We start from the raw sequence: 20,936 nt of genomic DNA, 5'->3' as shown, positions 1-20,936 counted from the left end.
TCGGTATTTCTTCACTGTGTGTGTGTAAGAACAATTAATGCTTTATACTAAGATCCTTCTAGTAAGCGTTGGTTAATTGGTAGTAAGGCCCTTGTAAACTGCTTTTTTAAAAAATTTTTTGGGGCTTTTTATTGATAGGACAGCTCAGAGATGACAGGAAACTGGATGACAGAGGTGGGGAGACACGCAGCAAAGGGCCACAGGTCAGATTTGAACCCTGGGCTGCTGCAGTGAGGACAAAGCCTCTGCACATACCAACTGAGCTAATGGGCGCCCCGTAAGCTGCTTGTTAACATTAATAGGACTAATTCAACATTAATAACATTGTAAATGTGTTTATTGTTAGTTATAAGACATTTATAAACACTGCACAATCTTAACAGTTTATAGCCTGCTTAAAAACATTGAGTTTGTTATTATTGTTTAAAAAATGTTTGTAAAATTACTTATTTTTATTTTTTATTAAATACCTCATTATTATTGTAAACATTCAAATTCTAAGTTTAATTTTCTTCTTCAAAACTACATAGTGCCCCTTTAACTTACCTACATATACTGTCATTGTTTAACAAGCTTTTTTTGTTGCTTTATTAAGATTAATACAGGAATTGATCTCCCTTTAGATCCAGTATCTGCAAAAATCATAGTTAAAAACAAAATAAGTCATAAGGCTTGTATTCATTTTTTTTTAATTGTCTATAAACTATTAACAAGTTTCTTATAAATCTTATACATGTCTTAAAATCGAACAATTTACATGTTTAGTTTACTATTATTAACACATTAATGTTAATAAGCATCTTATGGACTTAAAAGTGCCTTATTACCTATTAAATAACACTTATTATAAGGACCTTAAAGGTGCAGTATGAAAGAATTTGCGTCTTGTCAAAGTCATACTCAAAACAAAAATGGGGCAGCATATCACCAGATTAACTGCTAACTGCTGCTTACTGTAGCAGCGGGTCTGGAATCGAAGCACAGAGGGAGTGTTGGTTTTTATATGGTTTATATGATGTCATATGGCTAGCACTGGGGCTTGAGAATGCTAACTGCAGATAGACATAATGTAATAACTTGTTTCTTCACGTTCTGTTAATGATTTTAGTTACTTCTTTTCATGCTTTCATGCACATATAGCACCTTCAATATAAAACAATACAGAAGAACCGATTGCCTAACAAACAGATGTGATGTTACTTGTGCAACTCAAAGATGATCTTTGTGTTGCACAAATCACTTTGTATAAAAGGGTAAAAAAAAAATCAAACGATGTGGAACTAAATATGACATAATGTTGATAACCACCAGAGTGACGCTGTGATAGTCAGATATACAAATAATACAAGGGCAAATAAAGGAACAGTAAAAAAATTCTATATACAACATAAAAAAACAATAAAATACTATATACAATATTAAAAAACAATAAAATACTATATACAATATAAAAAACCAATAAAATGCTATATACAATATTAAAAAAACAATAAAATAGGTGCAGTGTTTACAGTAATAATAATTTAAAGCACATTGTTTGTGTGTTATGGAGAGGCTCTTTACTAGAGCTCTGCAGGAGACTTCAACCTGCGTCTGTAAGTGTTTCTGCCTGTTAGACTCACACATTGACCACACTTGTTATCTTTCCTCTGGGTGTTGAATATCAAATTGCCACACATGCTTGAATGGACAAAGATGACTGGCAAAGTCAGAGAGAGAAATGTGAACATTTCCATGCTAAGTCCTGAGGGTAGCACATGGTCCTTTCTCTGAACCATGTTGTTCCTGAATCAGAAGGGTCTGTCCACTGTGTGGTGTCAGGCTCAAGCAGGTTCATTTCATGAAGAGCTGTGTACACGGAAATTTAACACACACTTGATGTGTTGATGGGTGTCACGTACAGGCATGAAGCAATTTCCTGATTCAGTGTGCAGGGAGTTCAGCTGAGGGCTTCCTCACCATTAACACATCAGAGATAATGCTCTAGATGTTCTCTAGAGGTTTTTAAAACTGTCTTCAGTTGATGTAGATGGCAAAAGGGTGTGGGTGTAGGAAATGGATGGTTGTTTTTGGATGTTCAGACTGATCTGATCTTATGAGCATATTGTCATTTTCACCAGTAAGATGGACATTATGTCTCCTAAACTGCACCTAGCAACCTGGACAGTGATGAACCTCCTCTGTGTGTTTTCGCATGGTGAGTTGGACAAAACCCTATCTTCTAAAAGCCACACATTTTTTTAACTGCAATTCTTGCATATTGCACCTTTAATGTGTGGGGTCCTAACTCTTATGGCTGGAGGCTCCTAAATACTAAAACAATGTATACATGTCCCTTGTCACAGGATTAATAGTAACCAAGTGTTTTTTTCCCCTCTAAGAAATGTATGAATTGAATATCAAAGGCTTGAAGGAGTGAAACTACCCAGTATTTTACAAGAAAATAGAAATAAGAAATAAAAGAAATGTTTTTAAAAAGGCTCTATGTGACAATTTACATGTCTTTATCACTTTTTTACGTGGAAAATTTGACCTTCCTCGTCTCTCTCAGTTGTCTATACAAGCCTGTGAACGATTTGTTTAATGCTGCTGGACTGTGGATTTCTTTGTGAAGGACTTGGGTCAGATTTACCATGACAGTCAAAAGGATGTGACTGTGCACGTTCTGGAGTGCCTCGTCTCAGTGCCTCTCTCTGCTGTGCTAAAAAAAGAGCAACAGTAGCTAACATTAGTTGGAAATGGAGTCTGCCCACATAAACTAAAAATAGGCTTCCAGCTCCACACAGAAGTTCCACAGAGCCCCTTTAAGATGCATCTATGATATAAATTTCACACAGGTAGTAACTAAATTAAAGCCTATTCTGTTTTGATTCATAGTTTGCCAGGAAAAAGCAGAATCATCAGGTTTTGTTCTGGTGTCATTTACTGACTGTCACTCTTTTTTTCTGTGTTTGTGTGTCAGAAGTGACGGTGTTGCACTCTGATCTGAAGCGTTGTGAAACAGACAAGCGAGTGTGTGTCACCGACCTCAGAGACTGTGGCCCTCGACGTCCTTCATCTACACAGAGTGAGGACGCACACATGCACAGCAGTCAGATATCTTGATTCTTGGTTTTTCTCATCATTCTAGATTATATCTTGTTTCAGGTGTGATTAAGTTAGACCTAGGTTCAAACCTTACCAAAAAAATAAGTAGTGACATAATTAGTAGGCAATTTGTTTCACATTCTTTAACAGGTCATTAAGTTTTGATTTGAACTCATAGATCAGAGAATATTAGAGATCCAAGACGAAAATGACGGAAAGGCGGGATTCAGAGAAAAAGTTGCAATTACAGATCCATGGCACTGTTCAGCGTCATGAACAGTACCATGGATTTGTCAAAACACAGATCAGTTAGGCTACTGATATTTCAGAGTTGTTGTCGGGCCATAGATTCAGGAATAACACGTTTGTTAGGATCAGCGGCTGGAACAGGCCAACACAGTAGGATCAGGGAAACAACAGATTCACAGGAAACTCAGCAGATGACTCAACAATGACTCAATAAAAGACTGGACTTAAATACAAACTAAACTAACGAGGGGATGAGGTGCAGGTGGAGTAAGGCAGAGAAACACAGGAGAGGGTAATGAATGGAAAAACACTACAAACAGGGAGGAGCTGGAAAAGCACTGGGAAGGGGGAGGACCTCATGAAGGAGATGCAGTGCAGGTGTGGAGGGAAAACCAGGCTGGAGAGGCGCACAAGAAATCAGGAGGAAACAAAACACTGGAAAAGGCCAAAAGACACCACAAAAACCTAGAAAACACACATACAATGAACAAAATGACAAGACCATGACATTTTCCTCCTATTCTGTATCCATATGATGGATAATTTACATTTAAAAAGGCCATAATCATATTAAATCAGGTTTGTGGACATGTTAATTTACATCTTAAATGTTCTGGGTGAGTTTGCACAAGGATAATATGCCACCTTTTTTTTGTTTTTTTATTAAAGTACATTTAAAAAATCTAAAAATTTAACTTCTAATACCTGAGGGCTTTTTTTCCTCACAGGAGAGAATATCAGTGCAAATTTTCTTTGCAAATCACAAGTTGATGTGATTATAGGACTACAACGCCAGAAGCTAGCTATCAAGTCAGCAGCATTACCGAGGTCATTAGCAGGTTTACAAACTTAGCCACTAAAAAATCTATGTATCCGGATTGACTGCAAATTACGTTAACAGTCACAAATCTAATGAGTGCAGTTTCTCAGACACCATCAGTACAACTTTGATGAATCATGGTGGCAAGAATGGTACGTCATGGTAGAGTTTTCCTGCAGGGACCCTGAACATGTCCTGCTACTACCAGATGTCACCCAGCTCCATGGCCTGTGAGTGGATTGAAGAGTCAAACACGGAGTCAGAAGTCTCGCTCATCTTCAGAAGGTAAACACTGACTTTGGTCAGGGTGATGGCTTATAACTGAGGTAATTGTTAAAGTTATACTATAGCTATAGGTTCGGTGTATGGAGCCATACGTTCTATACTCCAGCTTTAACTAAATGCTAATTATTTCATCTTCAACAAAAACATAGAGAAGCCATTCTGTGTTGCTTTTTTCATGAAGTGAAACCTGTAAAGATTAAGCGACTTTGCTTTTTCTTTTATATTCTCTATAGCAAGAATAGAATCTCGTCATGTCAAAGAATCTTCAACCCGGTAGCTGTCCTCAACGTCACAACCAGGACGAAAAACTATATGACGGGGACGGACATCTGGTCCCAACCTCATACTGTGGTTCTTTATAATGCGAGTAAGTGGCCCAGACATGTAATCACTCCACTAACCAATTAAAAGTGTTGTCAGGTGTCTACATCTGCTATTCCCGACATGAATTTTCCAGAAAACTCACAGACCGATCCACAGACTGACTGCTAGACAAACATGAAATTATGATAAAGTATAATAAAAAAATGGTTACATTCTCGTCTCCTCTCCTCAGTCAAACCCTCTCAGCCTGTATTAACTGTACTTGGCTCCACTGCGGACTCTGTGGATGTGTCTTGGAGAAGCAGCAGTGAAGGCAGCTGTCGACTTCGCCACAGAGTTAACCACACTCACACATGGACCCAGGTTAGCATCATACAAACACCATTGTTGATACTTTAGAATATTTTACTGTCTTACATTACCTGGAGGCTTGCCCTGTCCTGAGCTACTGTATAACCAATGAGGTTAAACCTGATGCTCCAAGCATGTGTTTTTGTTTTGTTTTTTTACATTTTTTTGCCACTTATTTGTGACAGGCTCATGAAGTGTGAGGGCCTTTAACCCTAAAATAAAACTAAACTCACAGGTATCAGCTAGTCCCCAGATGCAATAAGTCCGCACAATGTGAATGTGTGATCGAGTCTTAGTCCCCACAACGCTATTAATACAAGAACATACACATTAACATATTGAAAAACACGTCTTAAGTGACCTTTTTCCACTACTTCTCTGAACCCTTTCTCTGTTTCTGTGTTGGCCTTGATTTGGTCATTGGTGCCATCTTTTTCTGGAGCTAATGTGTTTTTGTGAGCCTTCAAACCAAAATGCAACAATCAGATAATCTCTGGAGGAAGTGCAGATAGTTGAACAGTTCCTTCACAGAGCGAAGTTATAAAACTGAGGTTAAATTTAATGTTAACAATCTACAATCAGAGAGTGATAATGTTGAGAAACAGGTTGTTATATCAGAATGTTTTTTTCTTCAAAATGGCTGATGGAGACATGGAGGAAAATGTTCTCATAATGCCCTCAACAAGTAATTGACCACCAAATACCAAATAAAGTCAGCAATTTTTTCATTGCCGACTGTTTTCTTATTTTTCCAGGTTCCAGATTCTTTCCCTGCACATCAAACTCAAATACTGACTTACAGGATCAAAGATCTCCTGCCATTCACCGTCTACAGAGCAGCTGTGGCCTGCAGACTGGAGTCCGGCATCTGGAGCCAATGGAGCAATTGGAGCCCTGACGTCACTGCGAGGACGCTCGACAGGGGTAACAGTTAACTTTCAAACAGAGATAAAAGTTATAGGCTGGGGAGTGAATTTACAAGAACATTTTGAAATATACAAATTCTTTAAAAGCATGTCTGGCACTACAACAGAACAAACCATTGACATTACATTTTTAATTTTGTGCTTTATTTTGCCAGTCCCCTCCAGGCCTCCAGAGGTGTGTTACAGAGTGGAGAAACCCGACTCTGGTGCATCTCTCCACCTTCATCTCATGTGGAAGGTACATTTGAAATACTTGTATACAATTGTCCCTCTTTGGTGCTCCCTCATCTTCAGGGAATCTCAGGGACAACATTTGCAACGATCAGTTGCAAAGACCACTTCCGAGGGAGTAAAATTGCTAAAGTGTACTGTCATGAGAGAAACAGAAGGCGAATTATCTTAACAATTCAACAGTTTCCTCCTTCTGTTTTGTCCCATACAGCAGTCCAGGAAATTTCCCTTAAATCCAGCCCAGTGTCTTAAAATCAAAGGTGCTTCATATTCTTGGCATCAGTGTCAATTTCAAACTAAAACAAGAATGAAAGCTAAATACATTGAATATTTGAAAACAAAAATCTCTAACAAAATGTACATTTTTCTTCAACAAATTTAAACTAAATGATAATATGAAAGACAGACAATATAATAATTATTGATTTAATGCAAAGTCTGAAGGACCTGCATGCATGTGTGGAATCACACTGTAACCTCGCTCTTTTAGTTCACACAAAAAATGCCAATTTTTGGAAGGTGATTCAGCTCTTTGACCTAGCCTTACATTGCACTAACAAGCAGAGTCTCACATTGCAGCAATATTACGTAATAAGACAAAGACTGAAGCTAAATTAAAATATGATGCCAGTCTAAAAACGTCAAACTTATGTCTCCAAATGGTAGAAAATTGATTTTGTAAACGTCCTGTCTCTCTGCAGGACCTTGAAAACCGTAATACTGGAGATCATATCCTTGGATACCAGGTGAGCTACAAGCCAGTGAAGAAGCAGCAGCCGCAGGACAGTTTCATTCAAAATGTCACAGGGGTGACAGCACTGCTGGCGGTGGAGGAGGGGAACTGCAGTGTCACAGTTACGGCCTTAAACACGGCCGGCTATGGACCTGCCGCACATCTCAGCATTGACACACAAAGACAGAACGGTGAGTGGGATGCTGATTATAACACACACACACACACACACACACACACACACACACACAGAACTGTGCTATCTGTTAACTTTCCCTTTCAACTTTTAAACGGATCACTATCAAATGTAAAGCTTGTGCTCTCCACGTGCAATATCCTGTTTATGATTTTGTGATTGTGTCCTCTCTAGCACAGAAGGAAGCAACAGCGGGAGCAGTGACACGATGTTCAGATAAAACTTATTGCGAAACAGCACTTCTCTACAGTCATTAACTTGTAAAAACATCAACAGAAATGCAGCAGCTGAACGGTGCTTGTTTCATGTGTTGAGAGATTCGGCATGAGATGACAGGTTGCTGCAGCCTGCATGGTTATGGCTTAAATCAGAATGATCTAATGAAAGACTCTTAGTCCCTGTGACTCTGCAAAATGATAAGCAGATTGAGATAAGGAGTGTGGGCATCCACAAAACAAGAGATGTGAAAATTGGCAGCAAATTGTGTTTTGTTGGTGTGTTGGTGTTCAGGCTGATTGTGTTGATAAGGATGCAGGTCATTTTGCTCTGTTCAATCACTCAGAGTTGTTGTTTTCTGCAGCTCTCCCCTCGGTCAGAAAATTGTGGGTTTCGAGCTCGTTCCCTGCCGTGAGGGGCCTTTTGGTCCAATGGGAGAACCCCGCAGCTCCTCCCTCTGTCCCGCCTGTCAGTCATTTTGCTGTTGAGTGGTGCCCCGAGACGCTCCCATCCTCCTGCTGCTGGACTACAGTGGATAGCTTCCTCAGCTCCACTGTTATACAAGGTGCAACTAACAACACTGCATGTATTTATTGATTCATTTTTGTTGTCCATTTGGAGAAATATCCAACTATGCCAGAAAAAAATGTTTTTTTGAGTTTTTTTTTCTTTTTTTTAAATAAATGAAACTATATATCTGTGAGCAATATTGTTTTTTTGGGATCTTTTCATCAGATTAATTGACAGTGACAAAAAACAGCCTTCTCCTTTAACTGCATGGATTCTTGATGCATCTCAAAACGTGATGCCTGATGATGCACATCAAAGGAAAGAGCATCAAACTATCGTTTCCTCTGATTTTCTCTGTAATCTAACACCACTGAGATACTGATCTGTTGCCTGAAAGTCATGTGAGCGCTTTCTTATTATGACCGGTTGCTAAATTGCTGTAAGAAGCAGCTGCGACTGTAAGAACCAAACACTTCATGCAGCTGCTTATCTCACCAGAGCAGTTAGACAGCTGCAGGACTAGAGACTATTTAAAAATAAAGGCTCATTTCAAATTAAGGCCTGGTTCATTCAGTCAGCAGGTTTACTGGCAGTGTGTGTTGTTACTTTACAGATGTTGACCCTGATGAGTCTTACCTGATCAGTGTGTTCCCTGTCTACAACCAGCAGTGTGGATCTCCTCAGTCACTGCCTGCCAGTCTGCAGCAGGGAGGTAAACAGGCTCCCAGTCAGAAGACACGAAACATGTGGTGGTGTGATCGCTATCTGTGTTTTTTGTGTCTGACTGCAGATAAGAGAATTTACTTTAAAAGTGCACTTCAGGACAGAAAACATCCACAGAGACGTCTGACAGGACATTTTTGGGGGTGTTTTCTCAGCTCTGATTGAGGTGGTCAATATGAAGGTGGTGGGCATGACCAGAACGACAGTGACAGTCGCATGGGAGTGGCAAACGAAGTCCGGACCAATCAGAGTGAACAGATACAGAGTGATGCTGAGGAAAGACTCAGAAAGACAAAGTAGGTTCACAAAGGAGTTTTATTCTGAAATGTTTAAGTCACAGAATAATAAGACTGCATCACCATAGCTGCCACAGTACTTTTTTTGTGAAATCCCACCACAGTTTCTTGATAAGAAAAATGCTTTTATGTCATATAAAAGATAATAATGACATATGCACATGTGGATGTATTTTCTTACTGCTGTAAGGAAGCTTAAAGTTAATCTCTTGGTCTATTTTGAAATTTTGCCTTCACTATCTGACTGTGAATGTTTTTTCAGTGACATTTGCAATCTGTTTTTTAACATCTGTCTGTAAACACAGAGAATATTCTCTCCTTTCCGTCTCTGTTTTTGTGGCCGGACCAAATGCACAACCACACCTTCCTCAACCTGAACCCCGACACTGAGTATTCTCTTCTCCTGTTGGCTGATAATGTTTCCAGAAACATCATCCCTGTGAGAAAAGACTTTGGTGAGTATAACTGGGTGCTCTAAAGAATATTTTTTGTCTACAAGCAGGCTGTCATTTATAATCCAAGTTTATCCAAATCCAAAGCTCTTGTGCTAGCGGTGTAAACACTAAAACTCCCCTGGTCCCCAAGCTCCCAGTTCAAACCGCTAGCTAGATGGCTAACTGAGCTTAGTAACTAAGGGCAGCTAAATTTAGCAGCAGTTAGTGGTTACTTTGGTGACATGCTAGCCCCTATTTGAGTATGAATTTGACAGCTGGCCAATTCTTGCATATGTAGGAGATACACTAATAATAAACACTCGTTAATGGGGCACCACCTCCGTTATTTTGTCTATTTGAATAATCCGGAGGTAATTAATCAAATTCGACTGGACAAGTTTAACTTGTATCAATTCTAATCAATTTCAGATCAATTTATTCATCTCATATATGAAGCAGTGAGATTCTACACATATCCATCGGTTCTCCACATTAAAAACAAACCTGCACAGACAACGACATACGGTTAATATGTTTATTGACTAAATAATTCAGGTTAAATAAATGAAATGGCAATTTAAATGAATAACAACAGGTAACAGAAAATATGGAATAACTAAGTAATGGGTTATTAGTGGAATATGGGCTGATGGTGAGATTATGAGTTAGGTTGAAGCATTTAAAGATTACGAGAGTAATTTTTAATACTAACGAGACCCTAACCGAATTTCTCTTAAGCTAAAAGATCAGAACCAGAGCCATAAACCATCTCATGTATCATGTGTGAATCCAGCTGTTGTGAGTGATGGAGAGCCTACTTTCTCAGCCGAGTTGCGGGGCCGCGGCAGCGGATTCCCTCGGGTGATTTGCGACTCTAGCTGGCGGTCCGATGGCCGGGGTCAGCTCGTCCGGTAGGCCTATCAGTCGGTTGGGCACCTCGGTCCGTTGTCTTAGGAAGAGGGCAGCTGGTCCCGTACCGATCCGGTGCAGATCTTGGCTCAGTGCCCAGCGGGATGGTACCGCTAGCGAGCGCTGGGGGCTTGTCAAAGAGTCTGTCTTTCGTTGGAAACCGCTTGCACGGTCTCGGACACAGCAAGTTGCTGTAGTCGTGATGATGATTGTGATAAAGATGTCCTTCTTCGTTTCTTCGAGTGGTTTTCAGGCTCTGACTTTGTAAACTAGATTTAACTTCTTGAATAAAATAACTGAGGTCGATACGTTGATCAGGCGGATCTTCCGTTGTTAGTTAATGCAAGATAATCTAAATTAAATTCACTTCTTCAAAAGCGAGTTACGATACTTAACGGTATAAAACAAATTAAAACAGAACTTCGTTCTGGTACAAACTTAATAAAAGAAGCTAATCAATACTGCGAAAAATATAAAATGAGAAAAATCAACGCGTGAGCACTTCTGATGAGATCGCTGTCTTGGAGCGTGTTTCAAAGTAAAGTAAAGAGCTTCAAAATAAGTTTCAAAAGAAAAACTTTAAAACAACTGAAAAAAACAAAACTTTAAAAACAAAACTAAACAAAAACTAAAAAAAACCTAAACCTGTAAACAAAACTAAACTAAACAAAAAAAAAACTTAACCGAGAGACGTGATCTCTCCGTTTTATTACTTGCAAATCGAGGCGTGTCTAGGCGGGGCTTACCGGCTTTTATCTCCAAGATTTAGTGGAGGTGTTAAGATTCACAGAAACTCACTGAACTAAACCGTGCTTCACCTTCTCAGTTTCTCACCATGGCTCAATAGATGTACTTTGTCTATCATGACAAGGATTATGACGTGATTAAACATTAATTATACATATTCAGCTTAATACTTGTTAAAACAAAGACATATCAGAGTCATTTACTGGTTATAACCATGACCATATTAAACAGAATATTTCTCGTCCAACTGTATCAGGACTCACCATCAGGAGGTGCTGTGGTTCCACCGAACACAGTACAGATTAAACATTAAAATTTGATCTCAGTCAATCTTAATCGTAGAGAAACGGGAGAAAGATCAGTTTTATGAGCTTCTCTTACTGTTTCTTAATATGTTAGAAATAAGATTGTGAGATACTGACTTAATGGTTAATTAGACATGGTCTGAAATCTGGAAGAATACAGAGGCCATTTGAATGGAATGTGAGCAGATAGCATCCAGATGTGTCATAAATTTAAAGAAGACAGAGTAACAGCATAGAAAAACACGTCAGAAGGTGTCCGATGTCCACTCTGTGAATGTTTGTGGATCAGAAGTAAGAGAGGAAGAGAGAGAAAGAGGTAGAAAGTGATCAGGCGTGTTACTTAATCTGCAAATGTAAAGACATTGTATTAACACATTCTGAAGACATTCGTTCGTCCTTCCTGGTGAACTGACACAGGTAACTTCATGACCTGTGTGAGGAGGTTCTGGTCAAAGGGAAAAGAGAGTTCAGAAATGGGAGTTTAGTTGTAAATTAATTAAAACTGTCCTCATTTGAAGTCTTTATGGTCCAGGAAACACTATCCTCTCTGCCAGGAGATAAGATGGCACCCCTGTAGCCTGTAAATCGTCTTCATCCAGATGAAAGGGTTAACAAGAAACAACAGGCCTCAATATAATGCAGAGGCGATGGACAGAGGTTCCTACACATATTTCCCCTTTAAGAAAACACACGCAAATAGACAAACCACAGCTGTAAGTGCTTAGGTCTAAGTCTCTCCCATCACTGGTTCACTATGTCTACAATGTGATTTCAGGTACAGAATAAAGACACATTTACACAAAGTAATCCTTTGATCGTGGTTTTAAAATAAATCCTAACTATGAATGCTTCTCGGTTTCTCGTAGGAGGCAGCAGAGGAGTGACTGTGGCTACAGTCATAGCCGCAGTCACTCCTCTGCTGCTGCTGGCTGCCATTGTGTTCATCATCTCCATCCTGTCCAGGACTGTGTGAGTCAACACAGATATGATCACATTTGATGGCTCCAATACAAAACACAGGAATGCATCTACTGTTTTTACTGTAACTGGGGATTGGTAAATTAATGGCTGCTGTTTCCCATAGGATTCCAACCGCATATTGTGTACTACATTATCTCTGTCATTTGGTTTGTTGTTTAAATAATTTGTAGAAGATAGAATAATAACTTCAGTATGTTGAAAAGATTATCAAAACTTACATGATATTTCTTCCAAAAAAAAAGAAAAGAGCTACCTAAAATCCCATCAGTGGGCCAAAACACCTTGACTTCCAACAGTTCAGTTAAACTTCCTCTATCATACCATTACTTTGTAGGTACAAGTCGTACTTCTTCCCGCCCATCTCCAGCCCCCGGGGCAGTACAACGGGTCAGTGGCTGATGGATCCAAACCACCAGGTGATTTCATTTTTACAGGAGGGTTTGGTTTGCTTAACACTGGGGTATTATTGTTGTTTTGGCTCTTGTATTTACGGCTCATCGAGTGTTCTGCTAGACTCAGATTTACAAAGAACATTTAAAAAAAAGTGATTGTAAAAAAATCATCAAAACAAGGTAATTTTATATGATATATCAAACTTAAATAATCTTATCTGATTGGCAGATGGACAAAGTGGATTATTAGATGGGCCATTTTGACTGTATGAACTTTGAGTCGTCATAAAATGTATCGAGTCAATAACAATTTCCCTTGATTCAATTTAACAATATTTAAGCCAGTCGTTATATTTCCTGTCACCTTTCAACCCTGCTCATTGGAACATTTTAGCAGTTATGTTGGTGACAGATTACGGGATCCATCTCTGTAATCAGACATTATTGAAATTTCCAAACCTTTCCAAAATGGCTTGTTTTTAAAGCTGTATCGTTCAATAAATCAAATGAAAAAAAAAAAAAAAATCAACTGCCAAGCAGATATAGCATCTTTGCAAACTTTGGGATTGTCAGTAGTCTATTAAATTTAAAGTGATGTTGTTGTGTGATGTTTTGCTGGTAATGACAGACACAGCAGTAGAACAGTCAGTTTCAGTTTAACTCCAGTGGGAGTCGGCCTGAAATCTAAACTTTTCTTTGTATTTATTAATTAGTCTTTCCACATTGAAATCCATTTAATTGTTCCCTTTTAACAGAAAACTTCAGTGAAAAACGTCCTGAACATAGAGGACTTCCAGGTGACGGATGTTCTCGGAGATCAAAGTGTCATCATGGTTTGTCCGAACTCTCAGCACTCATCAGAGGAGGACCTACATGAAGACACTTCTCTGCTGTCCATCAGTCATTTCATCAGTAAGCTGGCTACCCTCCAACTGGACACAGAGTATGTTTCTGATTCTCCTGTAACCACAGAGCACCAACTGGTTTCTCTTCAGTCCTATCATCCTGACTATGCAGTGAAATACCGCGCAGCAGACATTCCTCTGCTGCATCAGGCACAGAAAGCTAACCGCTGCTTTCTTCAGAAAGAGGAAGAGAGCCAACAGGACAACTTCTCCGAGACATCACATCAGAAAAAAACTGCTGTAAAATTATGTTTTCGTGAATTCATGGCTGACACAAACATTTACGGTGTCTATCAGATGAGCTGTGAGACAGAGTGTATGATTAACTCTTCCTTTCTCTGGAAAAGGGATGTTGAAACAGTGAGTGGACAGACCGACTGTCCTTATCTGATCTGTGAGACTGATTACAAAGCAAACGGCTGCTTTGCAAAGACTGCAGATAATGGATAGAAGTTAGAAACCAACAGCTAGCCTGAACTCTGGGTCAATAACACAGATGGAAAAATAAGAGTAAATGTGCTGGTGACTCCTAGTAGCTGTAATGTCCATTACACAGCAGAAAACAAAGATCACTATGGGTGACACAAAAACACTTATTCTCTGTATGGTGGCCATTTTCTGGAAACGTGGTTGAAGGATTAACGGGTGTTCGGACTGAAATCAGCAATGCGGTTTAAAGTACTCTGACACAACTCCATATAGTCGTTACAGCAGCTACTATTTTATCTTTTGCCATGTGGTAAACAGAAATACATCTCTTCTGAAAGAACTTGCATGAATTTGACAAATGGTTGTGCCGAGTTTGGAATAGTAATATTTTATAAATATATAATATTTTTGATTGGATTTAACTGAGAACCCCAGGACACGCCATTGTAGCGACGTACGGTCATTTTCTCATAAGCTTTCATACAATCATACTTCTTTTTGAAACCAGTGGAATTGCCCCCTGCTGGCCATCAGAAATAAAGCAGGTTTAGGGCTGTTTGTGTGTCAGTTGTTGTCTCTGACCACTTCTGTAGCACTCATTCTGTCCCCTCACATTTCACCTATACTGTATTTTAACTGCTGACCATCAAACATAAGGCAAAAATGCAAAAACATGCTCACAGCTAGCATGTTTACATGCTAATGATTAGTATCTAATGGTTAGCATGTTATCCTGTTACCACACATACATTTACAACAGTAACATATCGGACACAGACAATGAGAATTGGTTATATTTAGCTTTTTAATATTTCCAGTTCATTTAAGTTTATATAAAATTTGCCCATCCATTATTAGTGTCAGTGATCGGCCATTTTGCTGTGTACCTTGACCTGTAATAAAAATTGTACAGGAGGATATCAGGGGAGAATCAAAGTTGTTCAGATCTATAATCAATCAATCAATCATAAATCTGAGCTTGTTAATACTGTATTAGCTACATGTCATACATTTTAAAATTTCATGTACATACATACTAAAATTAAGAATTCTTTTTTAATTATTTGTATTCAAATCGTGCTTCAACATTATGTTGGTTTCATTATGCTTTAAGTATTTGTTGTGTTGGCATGATTTATCTAAGTGTGTGTCGGTGGCTGGTCCACCTGGCTAACTGAACTGTTTCTGAATTAAATAGTCTGTGTCTGTCACAGCTGCGTGACCCAAAGAAAGGTGAAAGCTTTCTGCATTTGTCTGGTATTTTACCTAACACAGCACCTTCACCATTTCCTCCTAACCTTTGCACTGGTGCCTTTTATTTGATCCACTGTCAGACCGCACAAGTGCAGTTTCAAACCTGAGATGTGAAGTGACAAGTAGGGGTGTATTCTGTCTGTCCCCTTCTTTCTTTGCTTTTATGTGTAGGTGAATATGCTGTACCTTTCTACATGCAGGCAGTGCATGTAAATGATGTGGAGTCATTCAACAGTAAGTACAAACTTGTAAATGACTTCCCCGACTAGCAGCCTGTTTGTCACAATAAAGCAGCAATAGTTCAGACAGCTGCTGGTTTTTCAGACCTATCTGACCGTCTGCAGGTCGGCCTGAGCTGGCTTAGAGGTTAGAGTTCATGCCGATCCAGTGTCTGATCAGTTGGTGGGCGATGGTCTGTCTGGGGGGGAAAGTGAAGGCTGGATGCGCTCCTTTGAGCAACGACTCAATCACCTAAACAAAAAAACAAACAAAAAAAAATAGAAAAGCAAAGTTGGCTTTCTGTCTTTAAGGAACAACAATCAGACTGTGACCCCACTGAAAACTAGCACATAAAGATCTCCACTCACAATCTAATTTTTTCCTTCTCTGTTGAGCAGGCTAACCTATTACTTTTTCAAAAGCTCAGTTTTACTCATCCAAACCTAAACATGAGCGTTTTTGTAAAGCTCCACGTTTAGGTGTGAAAAATAGAGCCTCGTTGTAGAAAGTGTGGACGCGTTGTGACTTCTGTAGAAAACATGTTGTCTAAAATTGAAGAAATTCTCACTCAGAATTTTGATATTTACAATATTAATGAGGTAATAATACAAACTCAGAAATATTTATTTTGTCCATAACTGAATAAACAAGCTGTTCTCAGGGGAAAATAAGGTCCCCAGAACACTGTTTGAAGCTAGAAAGGTGGCAGGGTCCGCCACATGTAAACAAAGTGAAACAGTATGAAATGGTGTTGTCCTTTAGTTTGTTTAGGCAAAAAAAAAAACAGCCAATGAAGCTCTTTCTCTTCTGATTAAAATTTCTTCCCCAAAACTACATAGTGCACCTTTAAATTTTAGTGTGATCATTATAACTTACAACTTATATTCTGAATTTGAAATAATACAACATGTATTATGTACTGAACAGCAAAATGTTTTTACTCAATATTATTGTAGAATTTTTACAACCTTACATGTATTGTTATTACCTGCTGTTTACATGTTGTGATATGAATGTAAATGTAATCAAATGTTTCCACCTTATTCTCAAGAAACCTCAAAGCTAACTTGAGGCCATGAGATATGGCTGAAAGCTCTTGTGTTGAGAATTTCCAAATTCAGTCATGAATCTACTCATTCAAATCATTATTCTAACAGTTAAAAGTAGCAGTTTTGTTTTGTATTATTGGTATAAGTCGTAGCTGTGCTACTAGTAGACTTTTTTATGTTTGTACCTGTTGCCGCTGGAACCACCGAGCTTCCTCAATCTCGTTCTCATCCACTTTGATGTCGGTCGATATGGCAACAGCCAGGCAGCCAATCATGAGGTTGGACGGCATCGGCCAGGGCTGACAGGAGACGTACTGAACCGGGCCAACCTTCACACCGCTCTCCTCCTCCACCTCCCTCCTCACCGCATCCTCAATCGTCTCCCCTGTGGGGACACGAGGGGGAGAAGAGGTCACTTTCTTTTCTTTCCATATTTTCATCACAGTGTAGAGAGACTTTAGTTACCTGGCTCTACGAATCCAGCCAGGCACGAGAACATGCGAACTGGAAAGACCTTCTTCCTTCCCAGTAAACACTGGTTTCCATCAGGATGGATCACCAGCATGATGACCACTGGATCTAAACCACACACAGGACAGCGGAAGAAGGTTATTTATTACCACAGACTTTCATAACTTTCAGTCATAACTAACTAATCTTTTAGCAGCTGTTAGTTTCTCCTTTTTGAAGTTGACCTAATAACATTTAATTGCTTAAATTACATATTGTACATTCTGTATCTAAACTATATTATGCTTATGGCAAGTATTCCTTTCAAGACCAGTTAAGATGATTTTAAGATTTAGGGCTGAAAAACAAGCTTTTTTAGCATTTAGCAAGGGCAGATAGGTGAGGTGGGAGTGGAGCCCCGCACCGACTCGTGGATAGCAGGTGTTGTGAACCCCCTTCAGGCTCCTGCAGTCGGAGTTCAGGCAGCTCCTCTTGTATCCTCCCTCCTCCAGCTGGGTGCTGCTGCCACAAGTCGGACAGAAGCTGTAGCGGCTGTGCCAGGCCAACACTGATCGAGCCTGAGCCACAACTCCTGCAGGGCGAAGAGAGGGAACATTCAGTCAGTTTACTTTAGAATATTCAATAAAATAAGGGAGACATGAAAAATCTGTTGTTTTAGTCAAGAAAAAAATACTGTATCTTCCTCACCGGCCTCTTCCTCACTGAACGTCAGCAGGTCTCTGTTGGGTGACTTTGGGAAGGAGCAGTTCTTTTCTCTGCAGCGTTTAAGAAGTTCAGCAGCGTCTTCCTCTGTGCTGATGGCAAACCAAGCAGGAGGCTCCTGGACACCCTCCTCTGCCTGAGGGGAGGAGGAAGAGGAGGGTTTCTCTCTCTTCTCCACTCCCAGGAAGATGAGCACAGTTGCAGGTTTCTGGAGAAGGTCCTTCACAGCCTCATATCTGAACCGGCACAGCTTGGTCTCAACCTGTCCGAGTTAGAATCACAACCATTAGATAACAACTTGACTGTTGGCTGCAGGACGGGAACACCTCTAACCCCTGAAATCCAAAATATCAGCAACATTTGCATTCAGCCACGTACCCCTGTATTGTCGTCCTCCCGGGAGCTGCTGACCATGGGGCTGAGGTTGGAGAACAGGAGGTAGACTGTATCTGGGTTGCTCTGTTTGGCCTCCAACCAAACCTTGTCTGTCCTCTTCCCGCTCAGCCGGTCCAGCGTCTCTCTGCTGAAGTAGTTCTCGTGCTGGTGGAGGTCAGAGTCCGGTAGGACTCGTCGGCAGCCGTCGTCTGTGCGGCCCAGCAGGTCGGAGATGTGTCTGTGGCCCCAGAACTTGGCGATATCGTAGGCCGTCTGTGATGAACTGTTCACTGAGAACTTGTCACAGCTTGGAGATTGAAAACAGAGATTAGAGACGTGATTGAGTCCATCTATCCAAGCGTATAACAATGTTATTAACTGCTTTTTATTCATACACTTTTATTCGAAACTAGCAAATAAGTGATAACAAAAACAATAGGTCAAACAACCACATAATTAAACTGTGAAATAATATGACGTTAGTCCGAATGACTTTTTGAAGTTAATATGTCCGGTTTGCATTTTTTTTTGGAGTTCTTCTGCCCCCTAGTGGCGAAAAAATCTATAAATGCAACTTTAAAGTGAAAACAAAATCTCTCTTCTTTTCACTGACACAAAACATTTTCTTGTCATCTTTTACAACTATAACGGCTGAGTGTAAATACTTAAAATTACATTTTCAATATGTAGTATTTTTTCATCTCAGCTCTCTGTACCCATGTGACAGCAGCAGCTCCGCCACATTGTAGTGTCCGTTGCGAGCAGCGAGCATCAGCGCCGTCCAGCCGCTGTATCCCTTCTGGTTGATGAGCGTTGGGGTGTTGGACAGCAGCGTGGACACCTGGGTCAGGTCTCCTCTGGCAGCGGCATCCAGAAACCTCTCCACCACATCCTCCTTGGCGCTCAGCTGGAGACTCATCATTCTGGCTGCCTGGATAGCAAAAACGAACGTCACATAAGTATGTGATCAGGATTCACGAACAAAAAGGGAGGAAAGTATGATTAGGAAGCAGCATTTTCATATGATACAAGAGTTCCGACAAAAAGTTTGTGTGAATTATATTCAGACATTTTCCAATTATCAGTATCTGTGATTTTTCTGTCAGACTGCAGCTAAAATAAACTAATTTAAAAAAGTGGTACTTTGGCTCTGATGCAGCATCCTCTCAGAAAATGTCCCGCCAGCAACACAATCTGATCGGTCCCGCGTCACAATTTATAGCCTGTAAACACTAAATAATCTGAATCTGCAAAGTAACTAGTAACTAAATGTATCAAATAAATGTAGTAGAGAAGAAGTATAAAGTAACAGAAAAGTAAAGTACCTCAGGATTGTACTTGAGTAAATTCCATCACCGGTTGTTCGAAATTTTGCCACAAAGAGTTTCATTGAATGAATATCGGTCCCAAACATCGGTTTTCAATCTGCTTGATTTCTAATAATCGGGAACGACCCTGAAGAAGCAGATGACCCCTAGTACTTACTCAGGTAAAGGATCTGAATTCTTCTTTCATCACTGAATATTTCTAAATGAAAACATGATAACATCTGTGTTTGATTAACGACTGACAACATATTTCCTGCCATGATGACACCGAGTCCTGCAATTTATTCTTTCTAACTCTTTAGGAGCACATCTGGACATCAAGTCAAACATGATCAACTCACTGACTTACTACTTTCTTCTAATTTATGACTAAATAGTTAAAAACTGTGTTAAGTGTGGCTACCTATAGCTGTATTTTCCTGTCGGGGGGAGGGTCCCTACTCCTTCTTACTGGTGCACTCAGCTGTCAGTCAGTCTTGGGTAACTTTGATTTCTCACTGTTACAAAACGCAGCTTATTTAAACACGTTGTCGCAAAACACGTGTGCTTCGGTTTAAACATTAACACAGGGAGTTATTGAAGTCGTACAGCTTTACGGTGATGTTTTCCACTGTAGCGTAATATATATTTACTATTATATACTGTACACACAGCCGGTAAAGCAGGTTACCTGTTATGTATCTGTCAATCACTGACATCAGTGTGTATCTGCTGACATTACACTGAGCAGGACTGACTAGTAAAGAGGTTTCAGCTCCCCTGAAGCAGCTCTTCACTCATAACAACGTCACTGTTTACTCGTAACTGCGATTAAATCACAACATTTGTCAGTTTCAAGTAAAACATGTTATAAAAGCCTCACCTTGCCTTCAGCTGCGAGCTGCTTCCGTCTGTTCAGGAAGTACTGCTGCGTGCATAGGTGACGAGCTGCGTTCAAGAGCAACAGCTACGCCGAACACAACTGCGCTGCCTTCAAGTGCTCCTTAAACTACCGTATTTTCGGCTCCTACTCCCACAATATGCAGTCTTTTTAAAGTTTTTTTGTGTGAGAAAAATGCCAGCAGGTTAAACAAGACGACATTTGTTGCTGTATGTTTCTGTTTTTGTTGGTTTGTTTTTACCTTTAGTCATGCATGTTTTATTTGAGAACATTTTAAAGGAAAGCTCACAGTCCTTACACAAATGTAGACCAAGGTCTTTGTTATTTCCACACCTGAAATTTTTACATTTAAAAGTAACTAACAAAGAAACAACAATTAAGGTTCTTAATTAAATGTCTGTTGAATGTTGATTTCGTTAATAAAGATGCTAAGTAACCCCTGAATGCAGCACAATTTGCACTTGGCACAGGCTTTGCACATGTTTACTCCTGTCTCTTGTCATTGCTGTTGTTGAACACAGTTTGCAGACTGTTTAAGGTTACAGTAACTAAGCAACTGATTTAAACATACAGAATATATACATATATACATGTAATTTCTGCATTATT

The 20,936-nt window shown here is 39.7% G+C and overlaps 2 protein-coding genes across 4 annotated transcripts; one reads left to right on the top strand and one right to left on the bottom strand.

Moving 5' to 3' along the window:
• Nucleotides 1-1,995: 1,995 nt before the first annotated feature.
• Nucleotides 1,996-14,748, top strand: LOC140995951 (interleukin-6 receptor subunit beta). Its single transcript, XM_073466127.1, has 15 exons — nucleotides 1,996-2,197; nucleotides 2,963-3,067; nucleotides 4,336-4,441; nucleotides 4,675-4,808; nucleotides 4,998-5,128; nucleotides 5,872-6,040; nucleotides 6,198-6,280; nucleotides 6,975-7,197; nucleotides 7,783-7,983; nucleotides 8,542-8,640; nucleotides 8,807-8,947; nucleotides 9,253-9,402; nucleotides 12,209-12,311; nucleotides 12,658-12,739; nucleotides 13,471-14,748. Exons 1-15 carry the CDS (start codon nucleotides 2,125-2,127, stop codon nucleotides 14,068-14,070), a joined length of 2,400 nt encoding a protein of 799 aa, XP_073322228.1. The 5' UTR covers nucleotides 1,996-2,124; the 3' UTR covers nucleotides 14,071-14,748.
• An 88-nt stretch (nucleotides 14,749-14,836) lies between these two features.
• nudt12 (nudix (nucleoside diphosphate linked moiety X)-type motif 12) lies at nucleotides 14,837-20,378 on the bottom strand. Of its 3 annotated transcripts, none has more exons than XM_073466130.1 (8): nucleotides 20,310-20,378; nucleotides 18,836-19,050; nucleotides 18,123-18,426; nucleotides 17,730-18,006; nucleotides 17,446-17,613; nucleotides 17,037-17,150; nucleotides 16,757-16,956; nucleotides 14,837-15,774 (listed from the first exon to the last, which is right to left on the bottom strand). In XM_073466130.1, exons 2-8 carry the CDS (start codon nucleotides 19,039-19,041, stop codon nucleotides 15,664-15,666), a joined length of 1,380 nt encoding a protein of 459 aa, XP_073322231.1. In that variant the 5' UTR covers nucleotides 19,042-19,050; nucleotides 20,310-20,378; the 3' UTR covers nucleotides 14,837-15,663. The 3 variants fall into 3 exon arrangements, with proteins under 3 accessions (XP_073322231.1, XP_073322230.1, XP_073322232.1); XM_073466129.1 differs by lacking the exon at nucleotides 20,310-20,378 and adding an exon at nucleotides 20,118-20,189 and having other exon boundaries at nucleotides 18,795-19,050; XM_073466131.1 differs by lacking the exon at nucleotides 20,310-20,378 and adding an exon at nucleotides 20,118-20,186.
• Between the last annotated feature and the right edge of the window lie 558 nt (nucleotides 20,379-20,936).

This window comes from Pagrus major, chromosome 5 (assembly GCF_040436345.1).
Source record: "Pagrus major chromosome 5, Pma_NU_1.0".
In the NCBI taxonomy this organism is placed as follows: domain Eukaryota; kingdom Metazoa; phylum Chordata; class Actinopteri; order Spariformes; family Sparidae; genus Pagrus; species Pagrus major.
This window is presented reverse-complemented; position numbering and strand designations above follow the sequence as displayed.